At 39.7% G+C, this 24,818-nt stretch overlaps 3 protein-coding genes across 5 annotated transcripts in view; all 3 read left to right on the top strand.

The window, feature by feature from the left end:
* The first annotated feature begins 9 nt into the window (after positions 1-9).
* LOC145500380 (protein FAM185A-like) lies at positions 10-3,729 on the top strand. Its single transcript, XM_081479895.1, has 4 exons — positions 10-396; positions 1,200-1,623; positions 2,288-2,425; positions 2,824-3,729. The coding sequence occupies exons 1-4, from the start codon at positions 10-12 to the stop codon at positions 3,078-3,080; spliced, it is 1,206 nt and encodes a 401-aa protein (XP_081336021.1). The 3' UTR covers positions 3,081-3,729.
* A 4,845-nt stretch (positions 3,730-8,574) lies between these two features.
* The window catches only part of LOC145500349 (uncharacterized), a 64,884-nt gene continuing 48,640 nt past the window's right edge, over positions 8,575-24,818 (top strand). For 2 of the 3 annotated variants that reach the window (XM_081479864.1, XM_081479863.1), the window contains exons 1-10: positions 8,575-9,382; positions 13,718-13,790; positions 14,271-14,596; positions 15,418-15,559; positions 16,763-17,088; positions 19,908-20,052; positions 20,243-20,415; positions 21,211-21,354; positions 22,701-22,848; positions 23,194-23,425. In XM_081479864.1, coding sequence (XP_081335990.1) covers positions 9,305-9,382; positions 13,718-13,790; positions 14,271-14,596; positions 15,418-15,559; positions 16,763-17,088; positions 19,908-20,052; positions 20,243-20,415; positions 21,211-21,354; positions 22,701-22,848; positions 23,194-23,425 — 1,787 coding nt within the window. In that variant the 5' untranslated portion in view covers positions 8,575-9,304. Of the gene's footprint in view, positions 9,383-13,717; positions 13,791-14,270; positions 14,597-15,417; positions 15,560-16,762; positions 17,089-19,907; positions 20,053-20,242; positions 20,416-21,210; positions 21,355-22,700; positions 22,849-23,193; positions 23,523-23,918; positions 24,061-24,818 lie in introns of all 3 variants that reach the window. The other variant, XM_081479862.1, reaches the window with a different exon arrangement.
* On the top strand, positions 9,971-11,777 carry LOC145500118 (uncharacterized). Its single transcript, XM_081479605.1, has 4 exons — positions 9,971-10,036; positions 10,358-10,393; positions 10,448-11,674; positions 11,745-11,777. The coding sequence occupies exons 1-4, from the start codon at positions 9,971-9,973 to the stop codon at positions 11,775-11,777; spliced, it is 1,362 nt and encodes a 453-aa protein (XP_081335731.1).

Genomic DNA, 24,818 nt, shown 5'->3' with positions numbered 1-24,818 from the left:
AAAGTAAAGATGTTGCATAACTTGGTTCGTAAATTTAAGCCTTTCAGGACGCTCAAGGGTGGAAGTTTGTCTCAAGATGTATTAATAGAAGCGATTCGCCTAAATCGCTCACAGATTCGCCTCAAAAGTCATGATATGGCTACATGGAGGATTTCTGCCGCACGTAGAGGTGCGCCTGGTATTTCAGTCAAAAGTCCATATTCTGTGAAGGTAGAGGCGATCAATCCCATGGAATATGTGGAACATGGAGATCCTAAAGCTGAAGTGGTCAAGGGATATCTTTATCTGCAGACTGTTGGTGAGGAAGATCTTCCTCTACAAGTGAAAACAGCTTTTCAAGAAGACATTGAATACTGTGTACAATCAGAGTCGTCGTCATCAAGAGACTATTTGAAGGTGAAAATGAGTAACGAAGTGATTAAAGAGAACAAAAAATCATTGTAGTTCAACATGCAGCAGCTCAATTAATGGCTGCAAAGAGAGATAAAACTCTCAAGATACTGAATTTCAGGATTAAGTACATGTAGATGGAAGAAACCAAAACTTTTCCTCGGGAGTGGGGTGGGGGGCGAGGGGTACTAAGATTTATTAGTGAGGCCAAATTGTTACACCTAAAGAAAGTACTATTACTTGTACTTGTTGGCCAAAACCAGACTCAAAAAAGACCAGTGGTTTGGAACATAACCCAAAAAGACCTTGTTTCCTCACCTGAGAGACCCAGGGGTGGATAGTCAGGGTAGAAGGAGGAAATCGGCAAAAATGATGCCAACCAAAGTTTCATTCATGACCCAGCTATCTGCTCCTGAGTCTCTGAGGATGTCGTTTTCTGACAGAATTGATAAAACAGGGAGCCTCCTTGTCATTTTTTTTTTATGTAGTTTAGATTTTTTTTTTTTTACGTAAACTACATAAATGAAACTAACTCAATTGTCTGACATAAATATTAGAACTCTGGGTCATGCATTTCTGTATGTCAATCCCCCCCCCCCACCCCCCAGAAAAGTCCTTACAGATATCCTTTATCCCAAAGATGTCACCACAAAATTTCTTAGCCCCAAAAAAGATATGTAACCTGCTAGCACAAAGATTGCAATATGCAATATCTTGTGGTAACATGCAATGATGGATTGATTGTTTACTTTTGATTGCTCAACCCTTTTACTAGTAAGTCACCAATAGAGACTTGCTTCCTTTCACAGGTTACTTGCTCAGACCAGCGAGAGTTTCAGTACCCTTCAAAAGATGTTGGCTTGCATTTTCAGGTTCCTGCCAACTATGGTGCTGACATTAAAGTCAGACATGATGCCAATGTTGACATCAGAAATCTTGAAGGAGGGCCTTTTGATATAACTATGGACCAAGGCACATGTCGTGTGAAGAATCTTAGGGGGTCACATTTGAGAGTGAAGACGAATGGTGGTAGCATTGAATGTGAATCTCAGTTACTGTTTGAGTTTGGAAACCTCGACACTAAAAAGAAAGGAAAGATATCTGTGAAAAAGTTGCAAGGGAAGGAATTTTGTTTGGAAACAGAAAATGGAGCTATTGATGTGGGAGCTTCATATGTACTAAAGGCTCAGTTGTCATCTGAAAGTGGTCACATCCACTTAGGAGATATTCACGGTGAGTACACAATGCATCTACTGGGAAATGCCTGGCTTCAAAATCCTGATCAGGGCCATTGCATTGCATCATTGAGCAAGGTGCTTTATTCTCTCTTTGCGTTTCTCCTCTCAGAGGAATGATAACCAGGGTGCAAAGAAATATGAATTTTTAGGCTTACTGTTCAGGCAAGCTTAAACTGTTTATTGATGCACTACATGTAGTCCAAGAGTCAATCTCAATAGCTCCCCAAAACATTCATCTCTTCTATGTACTTTGAATTTCTTCAGATTTCTTCCTGAGAAACTTCACTTTCCCATGAGAAGAAAGCTTATGATGGCTATGTTCTTGTCATTCACAAGTGCCAAAATGAGTAAATTGCTATTTTACAAATCATTTTTTAAATTGACTTTTAAACATGTAAATTTGCCATTTCTCCCTTCTTCTAGCATACATGTGGGACCTCCAAACCTCTTCTTGACTGAGTATGGACTACCTTTGGCAGTAATTTCTGAGCTGAAATCATCTTTCTGTGAATTGCACTTACTTCTAATCACTTCTTTGGTGACTATGGGCTTTTCCTCCATGTCTTCTTTGGACCTTATTGTACTTATTAAATTATCCCCAGACCTCACAAGTTGTTACCCCATATATTTGTTAATAAAGTGCATTTTTCCTCTTTCAGGTGAGAGTGAAGTAAGTGTCAAGAGTGGAGACATTTCAATTGGTTCAACATCAGGGATACTAAAAGCTGTTACAAACACTGGAAACATAGACATCAGTTTATCGCGGCATAATAATGTTATACTGGAAACCAAAGAAGGTAAGTTGCCCTAAAACTCTATGAAATTGTTTTGCCACTTATTTTTTCTTGAAATTGCATAGTAAAATTCCATTTATAGAGCGGTTTTTTAATTGAGTGTTGAAAGCAAGAAAGGCAATTACTTTGGTTTTGGCTTATTTTGTTCTACGGTTGCAGCTTGGCTCAGAGCAGTCTAATTGGTAAGTAGTTGGTTTGGTTTTGGTTTCACGACACTCAGTTGAAAACCACTCTAAGTCCTACTCCCTTAACAATGAGTCTCCCCACCAAAATAACACCTTGTGAACAATAATAACCCAAGGGCGTCTTGCCCTCTTAGTTTGACAAACTAGATGTGCAGAATTCATGAAATGCTGAGCCTGAAATGACGTTTGTTCACTCTTCACTGTTATTCCTTGCAGGAGACATTCACATCAAGTCATTGGAGGAATCTCTGTATTCAGAGCTTCAAGTGAAGTCAAAACATATTGACATAAATTCTGATGTTAACGTGGCCATTGATAAAGAAGAAAAAGGAGAGAACTTTATTGTTATGTCCGGGAAACTCAACCCTGAACACAAAACGGATGAAGAAACAAGGACAATTAAAGCTGAGGCAAAACTAGGAACTGTAAAGATTGAAAAGAAAGACTGGTTTAGTTCTTTGAAATTTAGCTAAAGCGTACGTCTACAATTTGGAATTTTCAAAATGACTCGTGAATCATTCTATTAAATTAGGCTAAAATGCCAAATTTGTAGTCGCCCATTAATTGACTTCCAGATGAGAGACGAGGATACAATTGACCACTCAAACTTCAGTACCGGTCAAATTCTTCAAAGATTACTCCCTCTCGTTTGTTGGCAACTTTTCCAGTTACCTGTAAAATTTTCTCCCCGCCGACCGTCGAATCCCAAACCCGGCCATGGTCTTTCCTCAATAAAAACTTTAACTTTAACAACCTGCTTTGTGAGCAAAGGCCTGACATTTGTCCTTTGAGAGCGATGCTTCACCCGGATTTTTTAATGAGTGGTGGTAAAAGATTAATTGTAATTTTCTTTTTAACAAAATCGTGGACATAGAGCTCTGGGGTTAGCACTATCGAGGACGTTACCTAAAAAACACAATACATAAAAATAATAAAAGTGAACGGCAAAAAAGAAAGGAAAATAAAAACTTGAACTTCTTAACTAGCGTTGAAAAATGTAAAAAAGTGGTGTCCTCCGCTATTTTTGAGGGAGAGCATTAAACTCCTTTACTACCTTTGTTTCGTGTTGTTGATATTCCATGGGACTCCCTTAAAAGCTGTTTGTCAAACATTTTCGCTGGCTCTTATCCCTCGTTTTTAATGGCTACAAACAACTGATGCGACGTTAAAAGATTCCCCTAAGATAATTCGGAAATATTTCGATGCCCTTTTTATACTTGGTCCGGTTTTCGTGGTGGCATTTGTCCGCAGTAAGACCAAGTTGAGCAGTTCGGGGAAATTTAATTTACATACGGAAGATTTCAGAGAAAACTGAAAGTACTCGCTTGACAGCAAAAAAAATTTACTCATTAAAGTTTGGTATTGAAATATTGAGAATATTTTCCCAGATGTCATTATGTTAGGAGTTTATTTGCAAATTGGGAATATTTCGGGAAAAAAATCCAAAATATATCAGTTTTCTCTTACCTGTATCCAGTTTAGAGCCTTCGAACAGTCAAACAATAGTTTTTCCCTAAATGTCCGTACACTAGTGTCGTGAATGAAATTGAAAGAAAACAAACGGGATAGTTTTGAAACCGTTCGTATCGATCAATGTGAAGAAGACTTTCCTAACCCTGTTAAATTTTTTATTTTGTGTTCTATTTACCACAAAAAGGCGACTGCAAAAATAGGCAAAGTTGAGAAATCGGGATTTTTTTAACGCGTAAACCGAAGATTAAGAGAACCGGAAGAGAAACAGGGAATGACACCAAAGAATGTTAGTATTCGTTTAAGTTTGTCGTATGCTTTGTTGTTATTGTATCTCACAGTTCGTTTACACTCCAGTGAAAATGTTTGCACGAGCGTAGTTCAATGAAGTAATAAACTTACTCTAGTGAGAGGAACAAAAGTCCAGGAACTTACTAAGATCCGCACCTGCAGGCGGGGAAATGGAGGAAACTTCCTTCGTCGGATTTTTTTAGTCTTCACATGTACATAGGGGACGAACTGCTATAAACGGTATCCCAGTTTAGTTTCGATGAAACATTGAATTGAATAAACAAAAAGAGAAATGCAAAATTTTGCCGCACTTTCGACGTTTTATGGCAGGAATGACAGCAGAATGAAAGGGAAATATTTTTAATAATTTACAACAGTTGTAAAGCGTATCATGGCGTGTGATTTCCATAAAATCCAGTTTCGTTTTCTTCGCTCTGGTTGAGCACCCGCCCACCAAATCTTTCTCAGGCTTGAGTTAGTTCTACCGAATGACAGGCAAGCTTCCGCCTGCCGTTCTTCGCCAGACGCAGGTCATCGCTCATTGTCATCACTGATCCTTTGAGTCACCATTGTTGCTCACATGCGGTGTGGTGTAGTAGTAGTTTGCTTTGGCGGTTGAACCACATAACCGACCAGACGACACAAGCGCTCTCAGCCCCATTTCCTGAGTGTTTACTCAAAATACTGAAAAATAATGATCTGGCTTTGTCATTTTGTAATCCGGTAAGAGATCCTTCGTGGCGGAAGTCCCGATATATTTCAATCGAAAATTTAGTTTAGCGCAAAAAGTTGTTTTGAAACCGTCTCGATCAATTTCAAGAAGACTGTCTAAACCCTGTTAAAATTGCTATGCTGTATTTAACCACGAGAAAGGCCGACTTCAAAAATAGGTAAAGTTCCAAAATCCAGGTCTTTTTTAGCGCGTGAACCGAAGTCGGACTAGGAGAATCGGGGTATAACACAAAAGAACGTTGGTATTCGTCATATTTGACGCATATTGCTTAATTGTTATTCCATCACATTTCGTTTACAGTCCAGTGTAAATGTTTGCACGAGCTTAGCTCTACTAATAAACTTACACTATAGACGAAAAATAATTATATATAAGAGTCCAGGTACTTATCAAGATCTGCGCCGGCAGGAGGGGAAACATAAACCACAGGAAACCATTTTCTTTGATTTTTGTAGTCTTCAAATCATGCAGTCTTAAATGGACGGACAACTCACGGCAACTCAGTTGAATTTCGATAAGACGTTAAGCTGAATAAACAAAAACAGAAAGGCAAAATTTTGCTGCAGTATTGACGTTTTATGACAGCAGAGTGTAAGGAAATTATTCTCAATAATTTACAATTTTGTAAAGCAAATCCATAAAATCGAGTTTCTTTGTCCTTCGCTTAGGTTGAGCACCCGACCCCCAGTAAGCGCCCACCAAATCTTTCCCAGGCTTGACTCGGTTCGGCCGAATGACAGTGAATTCAGAAGCTTCCGCCGGCCGCTTTTTGCAAGATGTTCCAGTCGGTGATCATCAAGAGCATCAGTCAGTGATCCTTTGAGTCGGCAGTGTTGCTCACACGCGGTGTAGTGGCAATTTGCTTTGGTGGGTGAAGCATAAAACGGACTAGCCGACACAAGAGCTAGCTTCAGTCCTTCAGACCCATTTTCCGAGTGTTTACTCAGTCTATGACGTCAAACTGCTGAAACAAATACAGTGAAATCCCGATTTCTCGAACCCTCAATTTTTCAAACTTTCCGATAACTCGAACCAGAAGTCGTGTTCCCTCCTCAGTCAAACACTGTAATTTTAATTCTGATTTCATGAACTCTCCGATTTTTCGAACCAATTTCCGTTTTCTTTGGAGGTTCGAGAAATCGGGATTCCACTGTAATGACCCATTTCATTTTGTAATCCGGTGAAAGATCCTTCGTGGTGGAAATTCCCGCTATATTTCCATCGAAAATTCAGCTGTTACATTTAGTTTAGCTTATTTTTTTTTTCCTCGTTCAGAAAGTTAGACTTTGTAATTCATTTTAGCCGAGTGAACGTTCAAGACCAAGAACAATGCGAGAATTTTCTCGTTCTCCGAAATGAAACAATGGCCTTATTAATTCAACTTTACGGCTCGACTATTGAGAAATATCTTTCGGCAAAACACTAACGGAGATTTTTAAGAATATTGGATGAATCGGTCGCTTCATTGGTGAAGAATGTTTTGCTCGACATCCCTTTTTTCGAGATATATTTTCGCATGCAGCTTCTCCTGAGGTACGTAAATTTTATTGATGAACTCAAGGTAAACTGCTAACAAATAAGGTACCTCCCCACCCCCCCCCCTCCCCCGCTTAAGATAAGTTCCCTTTTATGTTGTTCACCTTCTTAAGAAAAGGAAAACCCCAAAGGACAAATTCTCCGAATAATGTCTATTCCAGAGTCGTAAACACTCGATAGAAAAGATTTTGAAACGAGTGAGATGCATTGAAATCGCTTGCCTATCCAAGTAAACTTGAAGCTGAGTGTTTCATAGCTATTTCCTAGCCTGGCCGATTGGAAACCAGCTTTCGACCCTCGAGCTCGCGATCGTTAGTTAGCAGTGTTTTCTTGGCGCTCAACTTTTCCTGAGTTTCAGAGGATCGCAATTTTCGGTGGATAAAAATACAATGAAATCCTCATTTTTACCACAATTGCCACTAATCTCGCAATCTGATAGACCACTGTGGTGACGCATATCGCCGTCGATAAGAGTACAGACAACGCTTAACCACATCCGATTTGTTAATTATCGAACCCTCGAATTTTCGAACCTCCCGACAAGTCATTTCCCTCTCGTCAGTCGAACGCTGTAATTTTACCCCTGATTTCTCCAACTACCCAATTTTTCAAACAAATTTTCGTTTCCTTTGAAGCCGGGTTCGAAAAATTAGGATTACACTGCAATTATAATGTTTTTGTTCGCTGGCTGTATCTGTTATTCCATTATTCGTTGCTTTCGATTTGCTATTGCAGTCAGACCAGGTGAAGCGTACCCCTCAAAATTACATTTATAAATTGATTATTTAAATGTTGAACTCGCTCGTCATTTTAAAAATCAATATTAAATTGGTTTTTTTAGAACATTATACCCATTAGCCGTATTCTGGGAACGAGCTAGTGGGTTCAATCTTCCAATAATCAATTCAATATTGCATTCTTGAAACGACTAGCGGGTTCAATATTCAAATAATCAATTAATTAATGTGATCTTGAGGGCTACGCTTCACTTGGTTTGACTGTGAAGTCATAAAACTCTAATCGCTACTTTTGGAGGGTCGTAACTTTCTGAACATGTCGGTTTTCTATGTCAAAAATTAGGCCATCAAGCATTAGGAAGATTTATGATTCAAAATCGGTATATTTGCCCGTCAGGGAACTTTCGTATTTAACAGTTTTGTGAAAATCGGAATGATCCCAAATTAGAATTCACTATTTTACTAGTCACTTGGTACGATCGCTTCAAAGAACAAATATCAGATCCGACTAACATTGAATTCAATATTTTTACGTGAGTTTTCCGGCTGGAAGATGAAATAATCAGTAATCTTCAATAACAAATTTGAGTAAATAACGCCGTCGACAGATGAACGTAGTAACCAAAGAATTGCGCTTACATAATAATTTCATTTCTCGATCAAATGGATCAATTCATTTCTTCGTTCTTTAGCTCGACAAGAAGCGTGACCCTAGGAGACCCAACAGAGCTTTCTCGTAGGCTACTTTTTTTGATGATAATTTACCCTCTCTCTTATAAACTATTTCTTTGATTACTATCCCAAAGGAAGACTATCTTTTATTCGCCTCCAATGTTTAATCAGTGAAAGAAACTATTCGGCTTACGGGGTGAATTATTACGTTATAATTTGTTTCAGCTTTGGCTAACAGAGCTATTCTTGATAATTTTGAGTACAAATTAATTAATTATAAGAGAGTTATACAGGAGCAAATACCAAAAGTACAGAGAACGCAACTTCTAGATATTAGCAGATCTTAATTAATTTATACATGGTACTGAATGTATTGACTCAAACGCGTGGCTAAATAAACTTTGCTCTAAACTGAAACAACGTCACGCAAAATAACTGCATTGTTACCAGAAAATATTTAATTTTAGGCCGGTAACGCTAACTTTTTTGCACAAATCTTAATTCAAAACTCTTACTGGTCGAGCGAGAGGAAACAGTTCAGTCAGATTCGCTGGGCGGATGGGCATTTCACTGCAATCAATATTAAAAAATGTTGATTGTAGTAATATTGCCGATCAGTCAAAGTAATACATTCTGACATGTGATTAGCAAGCCTAAGAACTGTTTCTATATAATGGTCATCATGCATAGCTTCTTAATTCGAAAAGTATCTGGGTAAGATTAGTTTATTTAATTGAATGGTCAAATAGTCACACATGGACGTGGATTTTACGGAGAGGTTTACAACCCCTAGCGTTCTTCTCCAAACAGTACGTTGAAACGTGTCAAATAGAATCTCAGAGGGGAGGGGTTGCCGTGACTATTTTCTAGTTGAAATGAATTCCGTTTAACACACACTGAAACGGGTTTTCTTTTCTAAGTTCCTTACATGTCTGGAAAGAAATCCGTCAGATCCAAAGACTAAAACCTTGGAATATAGTTTCCCCTCGCATTTTGAGCAGGACTCGTATGTTTTCACGTATGCCAATTCTTGGAAGTATGTTTCCCGCTGCCCTAGCTGGCCTCCCACCCTCTTTCCCTCAGTCATAGAATGTGCCTCCAAACACAATAAGATTGTAAATAACTTGTGCGAGATTTTTCGAGTTTTTCAAAACAATAGGACAATTCATTTTTATTGATGTTTTTCTCCGGCGACCTTTGTCATTTCCTCAAGCCTCTGTTAAGGAAATAAAGGACTTCAAGAAGACCTTCGTTCAGGATGATGCGTTTCTTGGTAAAGGTTTTTATCGTGGCATCGGCGATGCTACTCTCTCGCGCAAAAGAAACTGCTTCAAAGGTATGAATTATTTCAATAATGCTTTACAATCCTGATATCATGCACATTTCAGACACGTTTCTTCGCCCAAATGAAACGGTTTTTGATTGCACCAAAACTCGCAAGCTTTCTTTCCCGCGCGGTATAAAACGGGGGCATTTTCGTTTCCAAGATTTTATCGTTCCGGCTTAAGAAAGATAAAGTAATCGGCAATGCGAAAAAAAATCAAATCCGTAAAATCTGTGGCAACCGTTTTTATTTTATTTTTATTATTATTTTTTTTCTCGTCGTTTTTGTTTGGTTTTGAATACGCTATAAGAAGAGTGGTATAGAGAGACAAAATTTCTTGCTTCGGTTGAACATTCAGTTGAAATCAGTAAAATACAAATTTGAAACTCAGCCGCAACACATTTTTTTCTTTACTCATATTTTACGGATATTAGAACCATCACGATTTCGACAACAATTCTACTTTTTTTTCTTTTCTCTATGTGTAAACTGATAATGAAGATATTGAATCTACGGAACATTTCATGGGCCTTTTAAGCGTCGGTAACCAAGAATATTTAGTCCACTTTTCACCATTATTATTTTTTTGTTTTTTTTGCGATGATTTTCTTATTCGTAAATTTTGTTTCAAGAAAAAGGCTCACCCGGCCCACAAAGGAAGAATTGGTACGTTTTATTACTCCATTCTAAAAAAGGCACAAATGAATTTCGGTGATTGTTAGCTTACTTGAGCTGCTTGGCTTTCTTGAGATGCTTGACGTACTTACTTGAGTTGCTTGGCTTACTTGAAGCGCTTGGCCTTCTAGAGCTGCTTTGCTTACTTGAGCTGCTTACCTTACTTGAGTTGCTTGGCTTACTTGAGCTGCTTTGCTTACTAGAGCTGCTTGGCTTACTAGAGCTGCTTTGCTCACTTGAGCTGCCTGGCTTTCTTGAGCTGCTTTGCTTCTTGAGCTGCTTGGCTTACTTGAGCTGCTTGGCTTACTTAAGGTGCTTGGTTTACTTGAGGTGCTTGATTTACTTGAGGTGCTTGGCTTACTTGAGCTGCTTGGCTTACTTGAGGTTCTTGGCTTACTTGAGGTGCTTGGCTTACTTGAGGTGCTTGGCTTACTTGAGGTGCTTGGCTTACTTGAGGTGCTTGGCTTATTTAAGCTGCTTGGCTTGCTTGAAGTGCTTGGCTTACTTGAGCTGCTTGGCGTACTTGAGCTGCTTAGCTTATTTGAGGTGCTTGGCTTACTTCCGGTTCTTGGCTTACTTGAGGTACTTGGCTTGCTTAAGGTGCTTGGCTTACTTGAGGTGCTTGGCTTACTTGAGCTGCTTGGCTCACTTGAGGTGCTTCGCTTACTTAAGGTGCTTGGCTTATTTAAGCTGCTTGGCTTTCCTGAAGTGCTTGGTTTACTTGAGCTGCTTGGCGTACTAGAGCGGCTTGGCTTATTTGAGGTGCTTGGCTTACTTGAGCTGCTTGGCGTACTTGATGAGGTGCTTGGCTTATTTGAGCTGCTTGGCTTACTTGAAGTGCTTGGCTTACTTGAGCTGCTTGGCTTACTTGAGCTGCTTGGCTTACTTGAGCTGCTTGGCTTACTTGAGCTGCCTGGCTTACTTGAGGCTTTTTGCTTACTTGAGCTGCTTTGCTTACTTGAGCTGCTTGGCTTACTTGAGCTGCTTGGCTTATTTGACCTGCTTGAATTACTTGAGCTGCTTGGCTTACTTAAGGTGCTTGACTTACTTGAAGTGTTTGGCTTACTTGAGGTGCTTGGCTTACTTGAAGTGCTTGACTTATTTGAGCTGCTTCGCTTACTTGAGTTGCTTGGTTTACTTGCGCTGCTTGGAGTACTTGAGCTGCTTACCTTACTTGGGCTGCTTTGCTTACTTGAGCTGCTTGGCTTACTTGAGCTGCTTGGCTTACTTGAGCTGCTTGGCTTACTTGAGCTGCTTGGCTTACTTGAGTTGCTTGGCTTACTTGAGCTGCTTGACTTACTTGAGCTGCTTTGCTTACTTGAGCTGCTTGGCTTACTTGAGCTGCTTAGCTTACTTGAGCTGCTTGGCTTACTTGAGCTGCTTGACTTACTTGAGGTGCTTTGCTTACTTGAGCTGCTTGGCTTACTAGAGGTGCTTGGCTTGCTTGAGCTGCTTGGCTTAATTGAGGTGCTTACCTTTCTTGAGGTGCTTGGCTTTCTTGAGGTTCTTACCTTACTTGAGTTGCTTGGCTTGCTTGAGCTGTTTGGCTTACTTGAGCTGCTTGACTTACTTGAGTTGCTTGGCTTACTTGAGCTGCTTGGCTTATTTGAGCTGCTTGACTTACTTGAGGTGCTTTGCTTACTTGAGCTGCCTGACTTACTTGAGGTGCTTTGCTTACTTGAGCTGCTTGGCTTACTAGAGGTGCTTGGCTTGCTTGAGCTGCTTGGCTTAATTGAGGTGCTTACCTTTCTTGAGTTGCTTGGCTTGCTTGAGCTGTTTGGCTTACTTGAGCTGCTTGACTTACTTGAGCTGCTTTGCTTACTTGAGCTGCTTGGCTTACTTGAGCTGCTTGGCTTACTTGAGCTGCTTGACTTACTTGAGGTGCTTTGCTTACTTGAGCTGCTTGGCTTACTTGAGGTGCTTTGCTTACTTGAGCTGCTTGGCTTACTAGAGGTGCTTTGCTTACTTGAGCTGCTTGGCTTACTAGAGGTGCTTGGCTTGCTTGAGCTGCTTGGCTTAATTGAGGTGCTTACCTTTCTTGAGTTGCTTGGCTTGCTTGAGCTGTTTGGCTTACTTGAGCTGCTTGACTTACTTGAGCTGCTTTGCTTACTTGAGCTGCTTGGCTGACTTGAGCTGCTTGACTTACTTGAGGTGCTTTGCTTTCTTGAGCTGCTTGGCTTACTAGAGGTGCTTTGCTTACTTGAGCTGCTTGGCTTACTTGAGCTGCTTGACTTACTTGAGGTGCTTTGCTTACTTGAGCTGCTTGGCTTACTTGAGCTGCTTGACTTACTTGAGGTGCTTTGCTTACTTGAGCTGCTTGGCTTACTAGAGGTGCTTTGCTTACTTGAGCTGCTTGGCTTACTAGAGGTGCTTGGCTTGCTTGAGGTGCTTGGCTTACTTGAGGTTCTTACCTTACTTGAGTTGCTTAGCTTACTTGAGCTGCTTGACTTACTTGAGGTGCTTGACTTACTAGAGGTGCTTTGCTTACTTGAGCTGCTTGGCTTACTAGAGGTGCTTGGCTTGCTTGAGGTGCTTGGCTTACTTGAGGTTCTTACCTTACTTGAGTTGCTTAGCTTACTTGAGCTGCTTGACTTACTTGAGGTGCTTGACTTACTAGAGGTGCTTTGCTTACTTGAGCTGCTTGGCTTACTAGAGGTGCTTGGCTTGCTTGAGCTGCTTGGCTTAATTGAGGTTCTTACCTTACTTGAGTTGCTTGGCTTGCTTGAGCTGTTTGGCTTACTTGAGCTGCTTGACTTACTTGAGGTGCTTGACTTACTTGAGGTGCTTTGCTTACTTGAGCTGCTTCGCTTACTAGAGGTGCTTGGCTTGCTTGAGGTGCTTGGCTTACTTGAGGTTCTTACCTTACTTGAGTTGCTTGGCTTGCTTGAGCTGTTTGGCTTACTTGAGCTGCTTGGCTTACTTGAGCTGCCTGGCTTACTTGAGGTCCCTAGCCTACTTGAGCTGCTTTACTCACTTGAGCTGCTTGGCTTACTTGAGGCTCTTTGCTTACTTGAGGTGCTTTGCTTAATTTAGTTGCTTGGTGCTTGGCGTTCTAATCGATTGTTTGTAATCGAAGAGGACGTTCGTATTTCGTTACCATGATTCGTACTGTAATATACCACTGTTACTCTTAAACTTGCGCTTTTGCGGAATGCCTTATAAGATTCCTTTAATTTTTTACGGCTCCCAAGGAGCTTGGGATAGCTGTTTTCAGATCATTGAAATTTTCAAGGTCTGTGGAGCCAAAGTAATTTAAACTTTGAGATGTCAGAGGGTGTGTTTTTGCAATTTTTTTTTGTCTCTCAACGCTTTAAGTGACCAATTTTTCTCGCATAAACTGACAAACCTTTCCTTTACTTAATAACACGAATTGTTGGCTTCTTTCATTGAAATAAGTCAACTATCAAAGATGTCATTCATAGATGCCACCAACGACGGCCGTGTTTAAAAGAGAATGAAAGTCTTATTTTGCCAGAAAAACAAATTTATCATGTTAATTACAACAACTGAAAGGAAAACAAACTAAAGCAGAACTATCATATTTGGTGTTTGAAGTCTTAATTGGTGGAAGGTAAATGAACAAACAAAACACAGAGCTTAAATCTTTTAATGATCGAGAGCAATTTACATTCTACACCTTTGTCTTGAGAGCCCCTGTGTTTTATTTTTCAGTTTGAAACCACTGATCTGAGCCATAAGCCAGACAAACTTCAGAAGAGAAGTATTTATACCAACCCTTTGTTAGGTAAGCAGCACACCTTTTCAAATGGTGCACTTTTATTCGCGGCTTAGCTAGGAAGGTACAGCCCTAATTGTAAAATTCTAACTCGATAAGACCTGATACAGTTAAACTTGATGGTATGCCTGTCATTTTAATTCAGTTGTTAATGTTCACTTGGGAAAAAAACACACAAGTTAAATCGTTAGAACTCCTTGTGTAATGTAGTCACAAATGCAGTAAAATCCCGATTTTTCGAAACCTCGAATTTTCATACCTCAGTCCCAATAGTTCAAACAAAAGTCGTTTGCCTCCCCTGAATCGAACACTGTAATTTTACCCCCGAGTTCTCAAACCAATTTTCGCTTCTCTTAAAGGTTCGTAAAATCGGGATTCCACGGTAGATCCCTGAGACCTTAAGTTTCTTAATAGACTGCTAGTAATGAAAGACAAAAATCGTCACTTACAGTACTAAATGGTTACATTTGTCATTCTGTTTATTTCCAGTTTACCGCTGTTCCCTTCCTCTCGGCGTGGAAAATGGTCATGTACCAGATGGAGCATTTTCTGCTTCTTCCAGTTATAATGCCAAATTTAGTCCTAACCGTTCAAGATCGAACATACATTCTGATAGCAAGGGACATGGATCCTGGGCAGCGAAGGTTAATGATGGCAAACAATGGCTTCAAGTAGACTTTGGGGAGCTGGTACAAGTGACCAAGGTAGCTACACAAGGACGACAAGACGCTGACCAGTGGGTAACCAAATACACTCTCTCTTACAGCTTGGACGGGATGCACTGGGCCGAGTACAAGGAAAACAGTGTGACGTGGGTAAGGGGAATATTTCAGCCTTGAATGTGCAGCGTGATAATCAAATATGACAATCAGTTCTGCTGCCTGAGTTTATGGAATAAAGTGCATTCTAATACACGTGCAATTCAACGTTGGTTTCACTTGGAGTCACCACTTAACAGTAGAACTGGCTGGTTTTGAGTGGCATTTCTAGTGAACCGGCAGAATGTATCGTAGATCATAAAACCTCTTGTAAGACTTCCCATTTAAACAAAACTGACAAGCATCATAAAAATTCAAGACCTGTAACAACTACCACATTCAGTTTAACAGTCAATCATCTAATTTTGCTAAGTGAACCTTAAAACTGGAACATTCATTTTAAAAATGTGGTAAGTCAGTCTTATATCCAAAATAATTGGACTCATTACACGTTGTGTAACTGACAAAGATTAACATATCCAGATTCCAAATGAAAGCTATGTTTATAGCTCAAGGTAGCTAATGGATGTACTGTTACTTCCTTTAATTAAGGATGTTTTTAATTGAATAGCCCATAAACTCCCATCGGCTTAGTAAGATCTCAAGACTTTATATGAATTTCAAATGTAATCAGAAAATTGTAGCTGCATTTCATATAACAGCTCTTCCAGATTGGTGTTCTTTCCAGATCAGTTCCAGTTCCTAGCAGACACTCAGATCTGTTGCAGAATTTACTAACGTTTGTTATGCATCTAGATCTATGTACATAATTACATGATGCAGGTGCACTGTAAAAACAAATCACGAATGTTAATTGTTTCTTTCTTACTTTTGAGTGGGCAATTTTCAACCTTGTTATTGTGCTATATAATTCTCAGGTTTTTCCAGCAAACAAGGACAGAAATACAGTCACTGAACATCTACTCGTGACAGCATTCAGTGCTCGACTCATTCGATTTCACCCCAAGACCTACCATGGACATACGTCTATGAGAGTCGAAGTGTATGGCTGCAGAAATGGTATGTGTGTTAATCTTATATACACGGTAGAACATGTACCTCGTTAAATCCTAAAAGAAAGGTGGAGGTCTCGTAAGAATATTGCGGCCTTCCATATCCCAAAACACTCTTTGAGATTGATGGAAAAATTTGGCTTATTCCTTGCTCCGATTTTTGAGTTATTTTCTTGTAAAAAAAATATCTCTGAGTCATCGGGTCTGGGCAATGTTATGAGCGGGTCATTGAATGAGTGAGAGATGTATGTATGTTACACCAATCAGATTAGGGCTACTAAAGACAACCAATCAAATTGCTGCTTGTAAAGGTGAATCATGTGTGTGAAGATTTCATCCCGATTTTAGAACGGCTGGACGTCTTTGTTTTTCTACAAACAGAAACAGGCCGATGGCGACGCCGATGGCACGTTTACTACGGTTAAGCTAGTAGGCTAGTTTGCGGCGGCCTTTAGTTTAGGCTTTAAGGCGATACAGTGGTTCTTTCGCTTTGAAACAGATTCCTTGCGTAGTTCAAAGAGGTAAACTTACGTCATAAAGTAACAAAACTTTTCCTGTAACTGAGTTTTTGTCACCAAATAGGCTCTGTACATCGTAACGAAACAAACTTGATTGATTAGCCTTATCATAACTGTTAAGAGTCCACTGAGTGCTGCTACCTCCAGGGGCTTTGAACTCACAAAAAATTAACTCTTGCATGCCTTGCGTGCCTATGTTTATATTTGGCCACAACCAAGAGCATCAGTAGATATTGCTGTTTTCCTATAATTATTTTTGCATATGAGCTCATATTTGCTTAAAGGAAATTGTGAAGACACTTAAACGACACTAGCCAGCCTCCGCCATTTTCGATGCCATCGAAATTACTGATCATTTGATCGTGAAGGTGAAGCCAAATCTTGTCGCGTTACTTTAAGTTGTGTTCCTGAAAGTATGTTTGATTATCTTTAGCGGTTTCACAGTGATTTCCTTCGTTTCGACATGTTCCGAATAAACTATAATAGCCAAACTCTCGCATATAAACAAAAACAAAGGTGTGGCTGGCTAGGGTCCTTTGAATATGAAAGTAAATTAAATGGTTTATGGAGAGTTTGTTACTCAAACATGACTTAACTATGGTATGTAGATATTATCTTTGAGTTTTAAGTGGATAATGGTGGATCAGAATTGCTTGTCAGAGATATGAGCTTATCGCAGTATTTTTTTTTAGTTCACAGTTGTTCAGTGTCACTCGGTATGGAAGACAAACGCATCCCTGACGGTGCGTTTACAGCTTCTGGTAGTCATGACAACAACCACAGACCTTCGCTTGCAAGACTGAACATTTTGTCTGATGGCAAACATGTTGGTGCCTGGTGTCCAAAACATAAAAGCACTAATCAGTGGCTTCAGATAGACTTGGGAGAAATCACTGCAGTTACAAAAGTGGCAACTCAAGGCCGGTACAACACTGAGGACAGGGTTAAAACGTACACGCTTTCATACAGTGTGGATGGAATGCACTGGATTAGCTACAAACAACGTGCTACTGAAAAGGTAAGCTACATGTAACATTTCTGAAATGTCCTCTAGTGTGAAAAATCCTCCTTATATATTAAGTTACTTATGCATATATCATAAAATTTACAGAATTTAGACATGATCCAGAAAAAAATATGTGCAGAGACCAACCAAAACAGTATCAATGTACAGTGGCCAACTGAGGAACATCCGATATCTGCTTTTTAGCATAGTTTAAACTGATATAAATAACAAGTTGCCCAAGTTAGTTTAAATGTAAAAGCAGTTTTCTTCTCGATATCACTGTTGTTTTGAAAATTCTGATCAATATGACTTGGTAATATGTTTACTACTGGAAGATCCCCGACCCCCTTTTCACCCCCATTTAAGGTGGCCGAACACAGTTTTCGCGCGCGGTTTTGCTGATGCAATTCAGCGCGCGCGCACAAGGATTGCAAAAAGCAAACATGCCGTCAATAGAGCGATCATTTTATTTACTCAACACCCGCAGTATCTGTGCTATTTTTCTCTATAATTGAACGCAACGTTTTGATGGCTTTAGTCTTTTATTACAAAGGTATGTTAGAAAAGGTAACGATGTAAACAACCCAGCAATTCTCAGCTTTTTCTTTCTTACGGAAAGAACCCAGTTAAATGCAATGCATGCGTAGTAAGTCAAAAAATTGCGATTGAATGAAAATTGCACTCTCGGAAATACGCCTATTTCTCGAGAACCACTCATTAGAATTTCACGAAATTTGGCACGAAAATACTTCGGGAAATAAGTAACTGGAGTATTGAACTGAAAATAATTGAACTTTAACAAAGGAAATTCTAGATATTCCAGTGAACCTTCAACAGGAGATAATTAAAGATCTCTCTGTTAAATTATTAGCAAAATGGTGTTAACTTGTGAGAATCGTTACAAACTTGTTGCATGCAAATTATAAAGAAAATTCTAATGACTAGATTTTCTGCAAATAAACAAAACCGATTTTAAAGACCTGTTTATATTTATTTATGTTGCCATGGCAACGGCACATACGTCAGCTTAACCATCAAAAAACCAAAGTTTGTGTTGTTAAATGTTCTTTTTTTCGATTTCTCCCGGTCTCTCTTGTCCGCTCTACTAACGCAGGCTCCTTTCCTGAACAGCGGTTGGTACTCGAGCCTGTGCCCATTTAAGGTCATTCCTCACATTTGCATCGCGCATCCTTACTGCGTATAATTTATGGCGTCATTAGCGTGCGCTCGTGCACGCGCACATTGAAAACATGACGGATTTGCCTTGATATTGAGCTCTGTCAGTTGAAAAATGGTTCTAGCTCACCAACAAGCATGGGCACCCCAATTTCTTTTCCAGTCATTGTAATCAACTAATCATAAGCTTTGCGTGAGAAAAGACTGATCTAATTTCTATTGCTGAAAATTGAATAAATAAGAAAAAATAGCAGATACACGGTGGTCTTTTCTATTTGGCAGTCGGTAACCACGTCAAGAAATTTAGTTCAAATTTTTAACCAAAGATTTAGCTTTCTGTCTGAATCAAACTTAAAACGTTTGTTTGTGTCCGACACAATGTATTGACTACAGTTTAATGCGTGTTCTTATGAGTCCGGGCTCACAAAGATGTTACAATTACTGGGAATGCGTTCTTATAATAAACATTAAATAATGCCAAAATGGGGCATTTTCAATGCCTCACTGCTCCTTAATGAGCATGGGCACCCCCCTTTTTTATTTCAAAATTGAAGTTATCATATGACAAATATTCAGTGGACAAAGTTTGAACAAAAATCTATTGTCACTTTTATTTCAGAGGAATTGCCTTAAGTGGTATCTTTTAGGTTTGAAATTGAGCTTGAGCCACGTTCAGATTGGTCTATTTTAGGGGTTTAATTCAGATTTTTCGACGAGAAAAATCGGAGGCAGCGTGGCCGAGTGGTTTAGGACGCTGGTGTTGTAGTCCGGAGGTCCCCGGTTCAAGGCCTCCACCCGGCCACTGGCGGGATTTGTTTCTCGGTAGTCCCGAGTTCAAATCCTCGGTCACGCTTTGTAAATAGTTAACTGGTCTGCCTCCTGCCAGGTTGGGATTTTTAACTATGTTACGTTTATTTGAAATATTTGTTTCCATTGTTTCAGTAGCATGCCTGTAAACTAGCAAAGCTTAGTACTTGTATAGCTAAGTGCATGACCACTATAAATGAGATTACATTTGAATTTACCTCCCCGACCTTTTCATACGGGAGTTTTTAAGAGGAAATAAAAAGGTTGTTCAAATCAACTGAACTCAAGGTAAATTGCTACTCCCTAAATGCAAATCTTTAACTACTGCGATTAATTTTCAAATATTATGGTGTCAAATAGTTTTGTATCTTCCAAAAAACCAGATGATGTAGCCCCTATCAGTGAACTTGTGCAAGACATATTTCATGTCTTTCTGTGTGATAATGTTTAGGCCCGCTTTTTAGCACATACATGCATTTTCAAACTCCTGTTGTAAAGTCCAGAACGCAACCTTAATATCGAAAACCAGCATTCTTAGAAATTCAATGTACACTTGAAAAATAGAATGATCAAAACAATTATCTTTTTATGGGGCGTTTCTCTTACTTTCACGTTTACACTGTCAATTTCTTTCAGTATAGAAAAGAAGAAAAAGCAGTTAGTTTTGAGGTTTTCATTTGATCGAAGGAGAGATGCTTTATCTTGTTCATCTATTATACAGTTGTTCAGTTGCAAGCCCCTCTGAGGGACTAGCCTTAGGAACGCATATCACGAGTAGACAGTTTCAAATGTGGTTGGCGAGTTATTGAAGTCTGGCATTTGATAGTGCTAAACTGTTGTTACTTCAGGTCTTTGCTGGGAACACTGACAGAAACACTGTCATTGCACACTCTCTTAGACCTCACATCGATGCTCGCTTCATCCGCTTTCATCCAAAGACCCACAATCATAATATACCTTGCCTGAGAGTTGAACTGTATGGCTGCCGAAAAGGTAAGTTCATTAGATGGCAAATAACCTTAATCTCTCGTCTGAAAACTGGCGCTGAAAGTTTTTACTGCTAAATGCTTGTATACCTTCAAAGCCCTTGACAAAGTCTCAATTTATCGCTGCCCGAGGTGTTTTATATTTTATATATTTTAAGATTTTTTTTTATTTCTTCTTCTTCCTCTTCCTCTTTCAGTGAAGAACTGTCTTATGCCTGTGGGGGTAGAGGACGGTAGAATTCCTGATGAAGCATTCACAGCTTCGTCCTCAGCAAGTTCCAGCTATCTTCCAAATAGAGGCAACTTATTACCAAGTGGCGGGAAATCTTGTTGGTCAGCTGGTCAGAATAATGCCAACCAGTGGCTTCAGGTATAAATTAGGACTGTTCATTTCACGAAGTAAGTCAATGTACATTGAAAGTAAAATCAAGATTCCTTTCCGTCAACTCCTTGTTCCCTCTGCAAACAGTTTCTGAACGTTAAGTTAGATTAATTGAAAATAAACATGCGAACAAACTTTCCACACTCCATTCTGACTCCATAAACCAATAAGTTACCGCGAGAAATTCAAAGTGTACGCACAGGAAAATCCGGAAAGTGAAGCAAAGAAGATTCCGTACGTAAATGTAAAGTAATTTCAGCCTGTAGACTCGACTAACCTTTCAAAATTTTTCCTGATCAAATTTAATGTGGAATAGACTGTGAATCAGAGAGAAGTGAACACCAGAGTTATTTGTGAAATGTCATTCCTTCATCAGGATATGAAATGAATAATTTAACCGCCTGCAATTAATCTCTGTGGTTTCTTCTACCATCTGATTTGTCGCGGCACAATAAGCACATCAAAGCCAAATTTAAGTGTTGATCCTTTTCAGATTAGCACATTGGACTTCAGATATAGTACTGGAACTCGAAAAAGGGTGCTTGTATCTTACTTTTTCCCATAGTGTAGGTTCAAAGAGGCCGAGTATTCTGCAGTTGCTCCTCGTCTTTTACTAAACATCTTTAATAGACTTAATACATTGCGAATTTTTAAGACTATGGAAACTGTTTGAAATCGGTTTAGGCTAAACGTTTGTTGAGCTAAATGTTATTAATGGCGATTGCAATTAGAGATCGGATATGCCATATTTTGCCACCTTGTAAGGAATTCATTTCATCTCAGGTAAACCTTGGCCAGTTGCACAATATAAGAGGCGTGGCCACTCAGGGTCGACATGATGCTAATCAATGGGTGACCAGTTTCTCATTGGCTTACACCGCAGACGACTTCAATTGGGTTTACATCCGGGAAAACAGTCAAGTCAAGGTATTTATTGAAAAAACAAGAGTACTGAAGATGACATTTCTGTAGTAGTTTCCATTTTGCGCTAATTCGATTAGACAAGATAAACTGGAAGCACACTGTTTTGTGAAGAGAGCATATCAAGCCTGGGGATTGAGGATTCAGTATTATGATAGTTCTATACAGACTGAACACAGATCAGTCAAGTTTACCACGTCAACAAGTCCCGACAGAAATTGATCCAATTCTAACAATGACTTTGGAACTGACTTATTGGTAGACTTAGGCCCGGGTCGTACTAGAGCCAATTTTGTTTGTTTAAAATATTTCCAATTTTTGGCGAGGAAAAAAATAGGCAAAAATTTCGCAAGTTCCAAATTTTGGCAGTGGTCGCATTAGGCCAACATGCTGGAACCAAAACGTTCCTGATTGAAGTATATTTAACAAGATCTGCATTTCTCAATTAGTAATCATGCGAGAGTTTAACTCTTCGCAGATTTTTATGCATGCTGTATGTTCTTGACTCTCCGCTATACAGTAACTCGTGAATTCCGGCCCATAATTGGACGAGCAGTTTTGCTCGGCTTGCGTTTGTGTTGTTGCTTGCGCCACTTGCGATCGAAGAAGATTGTCTCGCTGAAACCATCTCTTCAAATTACTGCCAGTAACCGGATCCAGGGTATGAGTCATAAGAATTTGAATAAAAACGCCGCTCCTATTCCTCGTCTGCATTGAAATAACTAAAAAAAGCGTCAGACGGACCGGATAAAAAATGATTTTGTCCCGCCATCGCACGCGCCAAACTGGACTAGCCGTCAAAGTTATTTTCTCGCCGTAATTTTATCCAGGCATGTTTTAACAAATATGGCAGTTAAATGGTTAAAGTAAAAAAATGTTTGCTTTGCCAAAATTTGGAAGCCTCCGAGGCAGCACTTCGGCTTCTTTGAAGATTGGCGAAATTTTGGTAATCTGCAAAAATTTGGCAAGTTTTTGAAACTGGGGGTCGCACTTATTTTACGCTACTTGTTGACAGATTTATTACTTATACAAACAAAATTGGCTCTAGTGCGACCGACCCGGGCCCAAGCGCCTAATTGATCGTCTGATTGATTGATTGATTGATTGATTGAATAAATCATTAATTTTTTACTTAATTGATGGCTTGATGGATTGATTGACCGACCGACCGACCGACTGACCGACCAACCGTCCGTCCGAACGACTGAGCGATTGAATGACTGACTGATTGACTTATTGATTGATTGTTTGATTGATTGATTGGTTGGTTGGTTGGTTGGTTGGGTGGGTGGTTGGTTCATTGATTGACTGGTTGGTTGACTCATTGATTGTCTGACTGATTCTATCTGCAGACGTTCTTAGGCAACAGCGACAGAGCCACAGTTGCAAAGCATTTCTTCAATCCAGACACTCGGGTTTTTGCCAGAAGTGTTCGGTTCCATCCTAAAGCTTGGGCTGGTCACATCTCGATGCGAGTAGAGATTTATGGTTGCAGAGAAGGTAAAACGATCAATTTCTTTTCTTTGTTTGTTTTTGTTATACCAAACTTCGCAGAAGAAAACATGTTCTGACGATAGAGTTGAATTTGTGTCACTGTTCAAATCAGCACTTTCTAACGGTAGACGGATTGGTTTGGTGACGGCATCACAGCGATAAGAAATCAACACACTTTCCTTTTGTCACTTCAATGGAGGGTCATTGCATGTTATTATAAGCCACCCTACGGTCCCGGGTCTACAGTATTCAAGGCTATGACTTACTGTCCTTTTTAGAAACTCAGGTACTATATATGTGAATTTCCTTATATGTCTTCTGTAATATTTCCATTTTCCGGTTTTTTAACAGCTCGTAGCTGTTTTCTACCTCTGGGAATGGAGAGTGGCCATCTTCCCGACAGCGTGATATCAGCATCGACCTATCATAGCGCCAATCACATTCCCCAGTTTTCCCGGCTTAACAAGATCCCAGCTTCGGGTAAGGCCGGTGCCTGGTGCACGCGAACTAACAATGGTAATGAATGGCTGCAGGTTTATTTTGGCCGGGAAACGACAGTCACCAAAGTGGCGACTCAGGGGAAGTATGATGGTGATGACCGAGTAACGAGCTACAGTTTGTCCTACAGTGTGGACGGATCGCATTGGGCCTGGTACAGACTTGTTGATGGACAGATCAAGGTATAAAATACAATCTTGGTTGAGGTCATCTTGATTTCCTCTTTAGGGAACATGAAGATACAGGTGTGAGTAATAAAATGATTTCTCTCTTCTTCTGTTGTGGTTGCGTCGGTGAGCTTTTTGACATTCCGTTTCGGTCGACAACGAGCCGTGAAGGGGCAAAGTACAATTCCCCCTTTTGAGTAACAAAATAGATCCGTGACACATGGTATGAGCAGAAATATTATCGTGCCTATGAATTAACACAACCAAGAGACTTAAGTTGTCAGTGTCTTTGTAGGTACGTCATCAAATATAAATGCTTGAAGGCTTGCATGGGAAAGGGCTTAAACTTTGTCATTATAACGCTATGTTTTTTTCTGGAAAAATTTGATTCGAGCCTTACGAATTTGCCAGGTGTTTGGAGGTAACATCGACCGTAACACTCCAGTTTATCATTCTCTGCATTCGCCAGTTCAAGCCAAGTATCTTCGTTTCCACCCCAAGACTTGGTCAGGTCACATTTGCACGAGAGCAGAAGTGTACGGCTGCCAGGAAGGTAATTATAGCCGGTGTATAAAACATTTTGTTATGTGGCTTGTGTTCAGTTGCATGAATCTAACGTGCGCTCTTATTGGTTAATTTATGGTCACCTGGCGATGGATAAATCTAAATGTTGACCTTCGTCCGCTCTCAGTTTCCATTAACCAGTAAGTAAGTATAAGTAAAACCTTTATTTGACTAATTGGGGACGCTAGTAAAATGGCAACACTAATTGACAAACGGTACTTTTAAAATTTGAATATTTACAGGAAAATGATAAAAAACTTAATGAGTATGAGAGATCCTATGTTAGCTTATGTACAAGATAAAATTGTAAAAATTAAAATAATTCTATTGGCTACAAAGATGACAGCAATTGCTGTTGTTAGTTAAAATGTCCGCAAGGTTCAGTTTTCTTATTTTCTTTTTAGAAAAACAGCTAAACTAGTCGAATCTCTTTGATTTTTGGTAAGTTTTGACGGTTAGAATGGCCCGAGATATCTAACAGTGTTTGCCGTAGCGTATAGCTCTAAAACGTGGTAATACGAATTCACTATTCCACAGCGAGTGTGTAGGGCCTTTGCGGACAAATAGATCGGAAACGCAGTCAGGTACAAGACCATGTTTGACTTTGTACACAAGTGCTGTGAGATCCTGAAGCCGTCTATGATATAGAGAAGGTTTATCAGCACGTCCCGAAGTTATTCATATGTATCGGAGTGGGATTTAAATATCACCCTTGAGGCTCGTTCTTGTTTTCTTTCTAACTTCCGT

The sequence above is a fragment of the Orbicella franksi genome, chromosome 10 (assembly GCF_964199315.1).
Source record: "Orbicella franksi chromosome 10, jaOrbFran1.1, whole genome shotgun sequence".
NCBI classification, from domain to species: Eukaryota; Metazoa; Cnidaria; class Anthozoa; order Scleractinia; family Merulinidae; genus Orbicella; species Orbicella franksi.
Note: the sequence above shows the minus strand (reverse complement) of the source record. Positions and strands in the feature narration are given on the sequence as shown.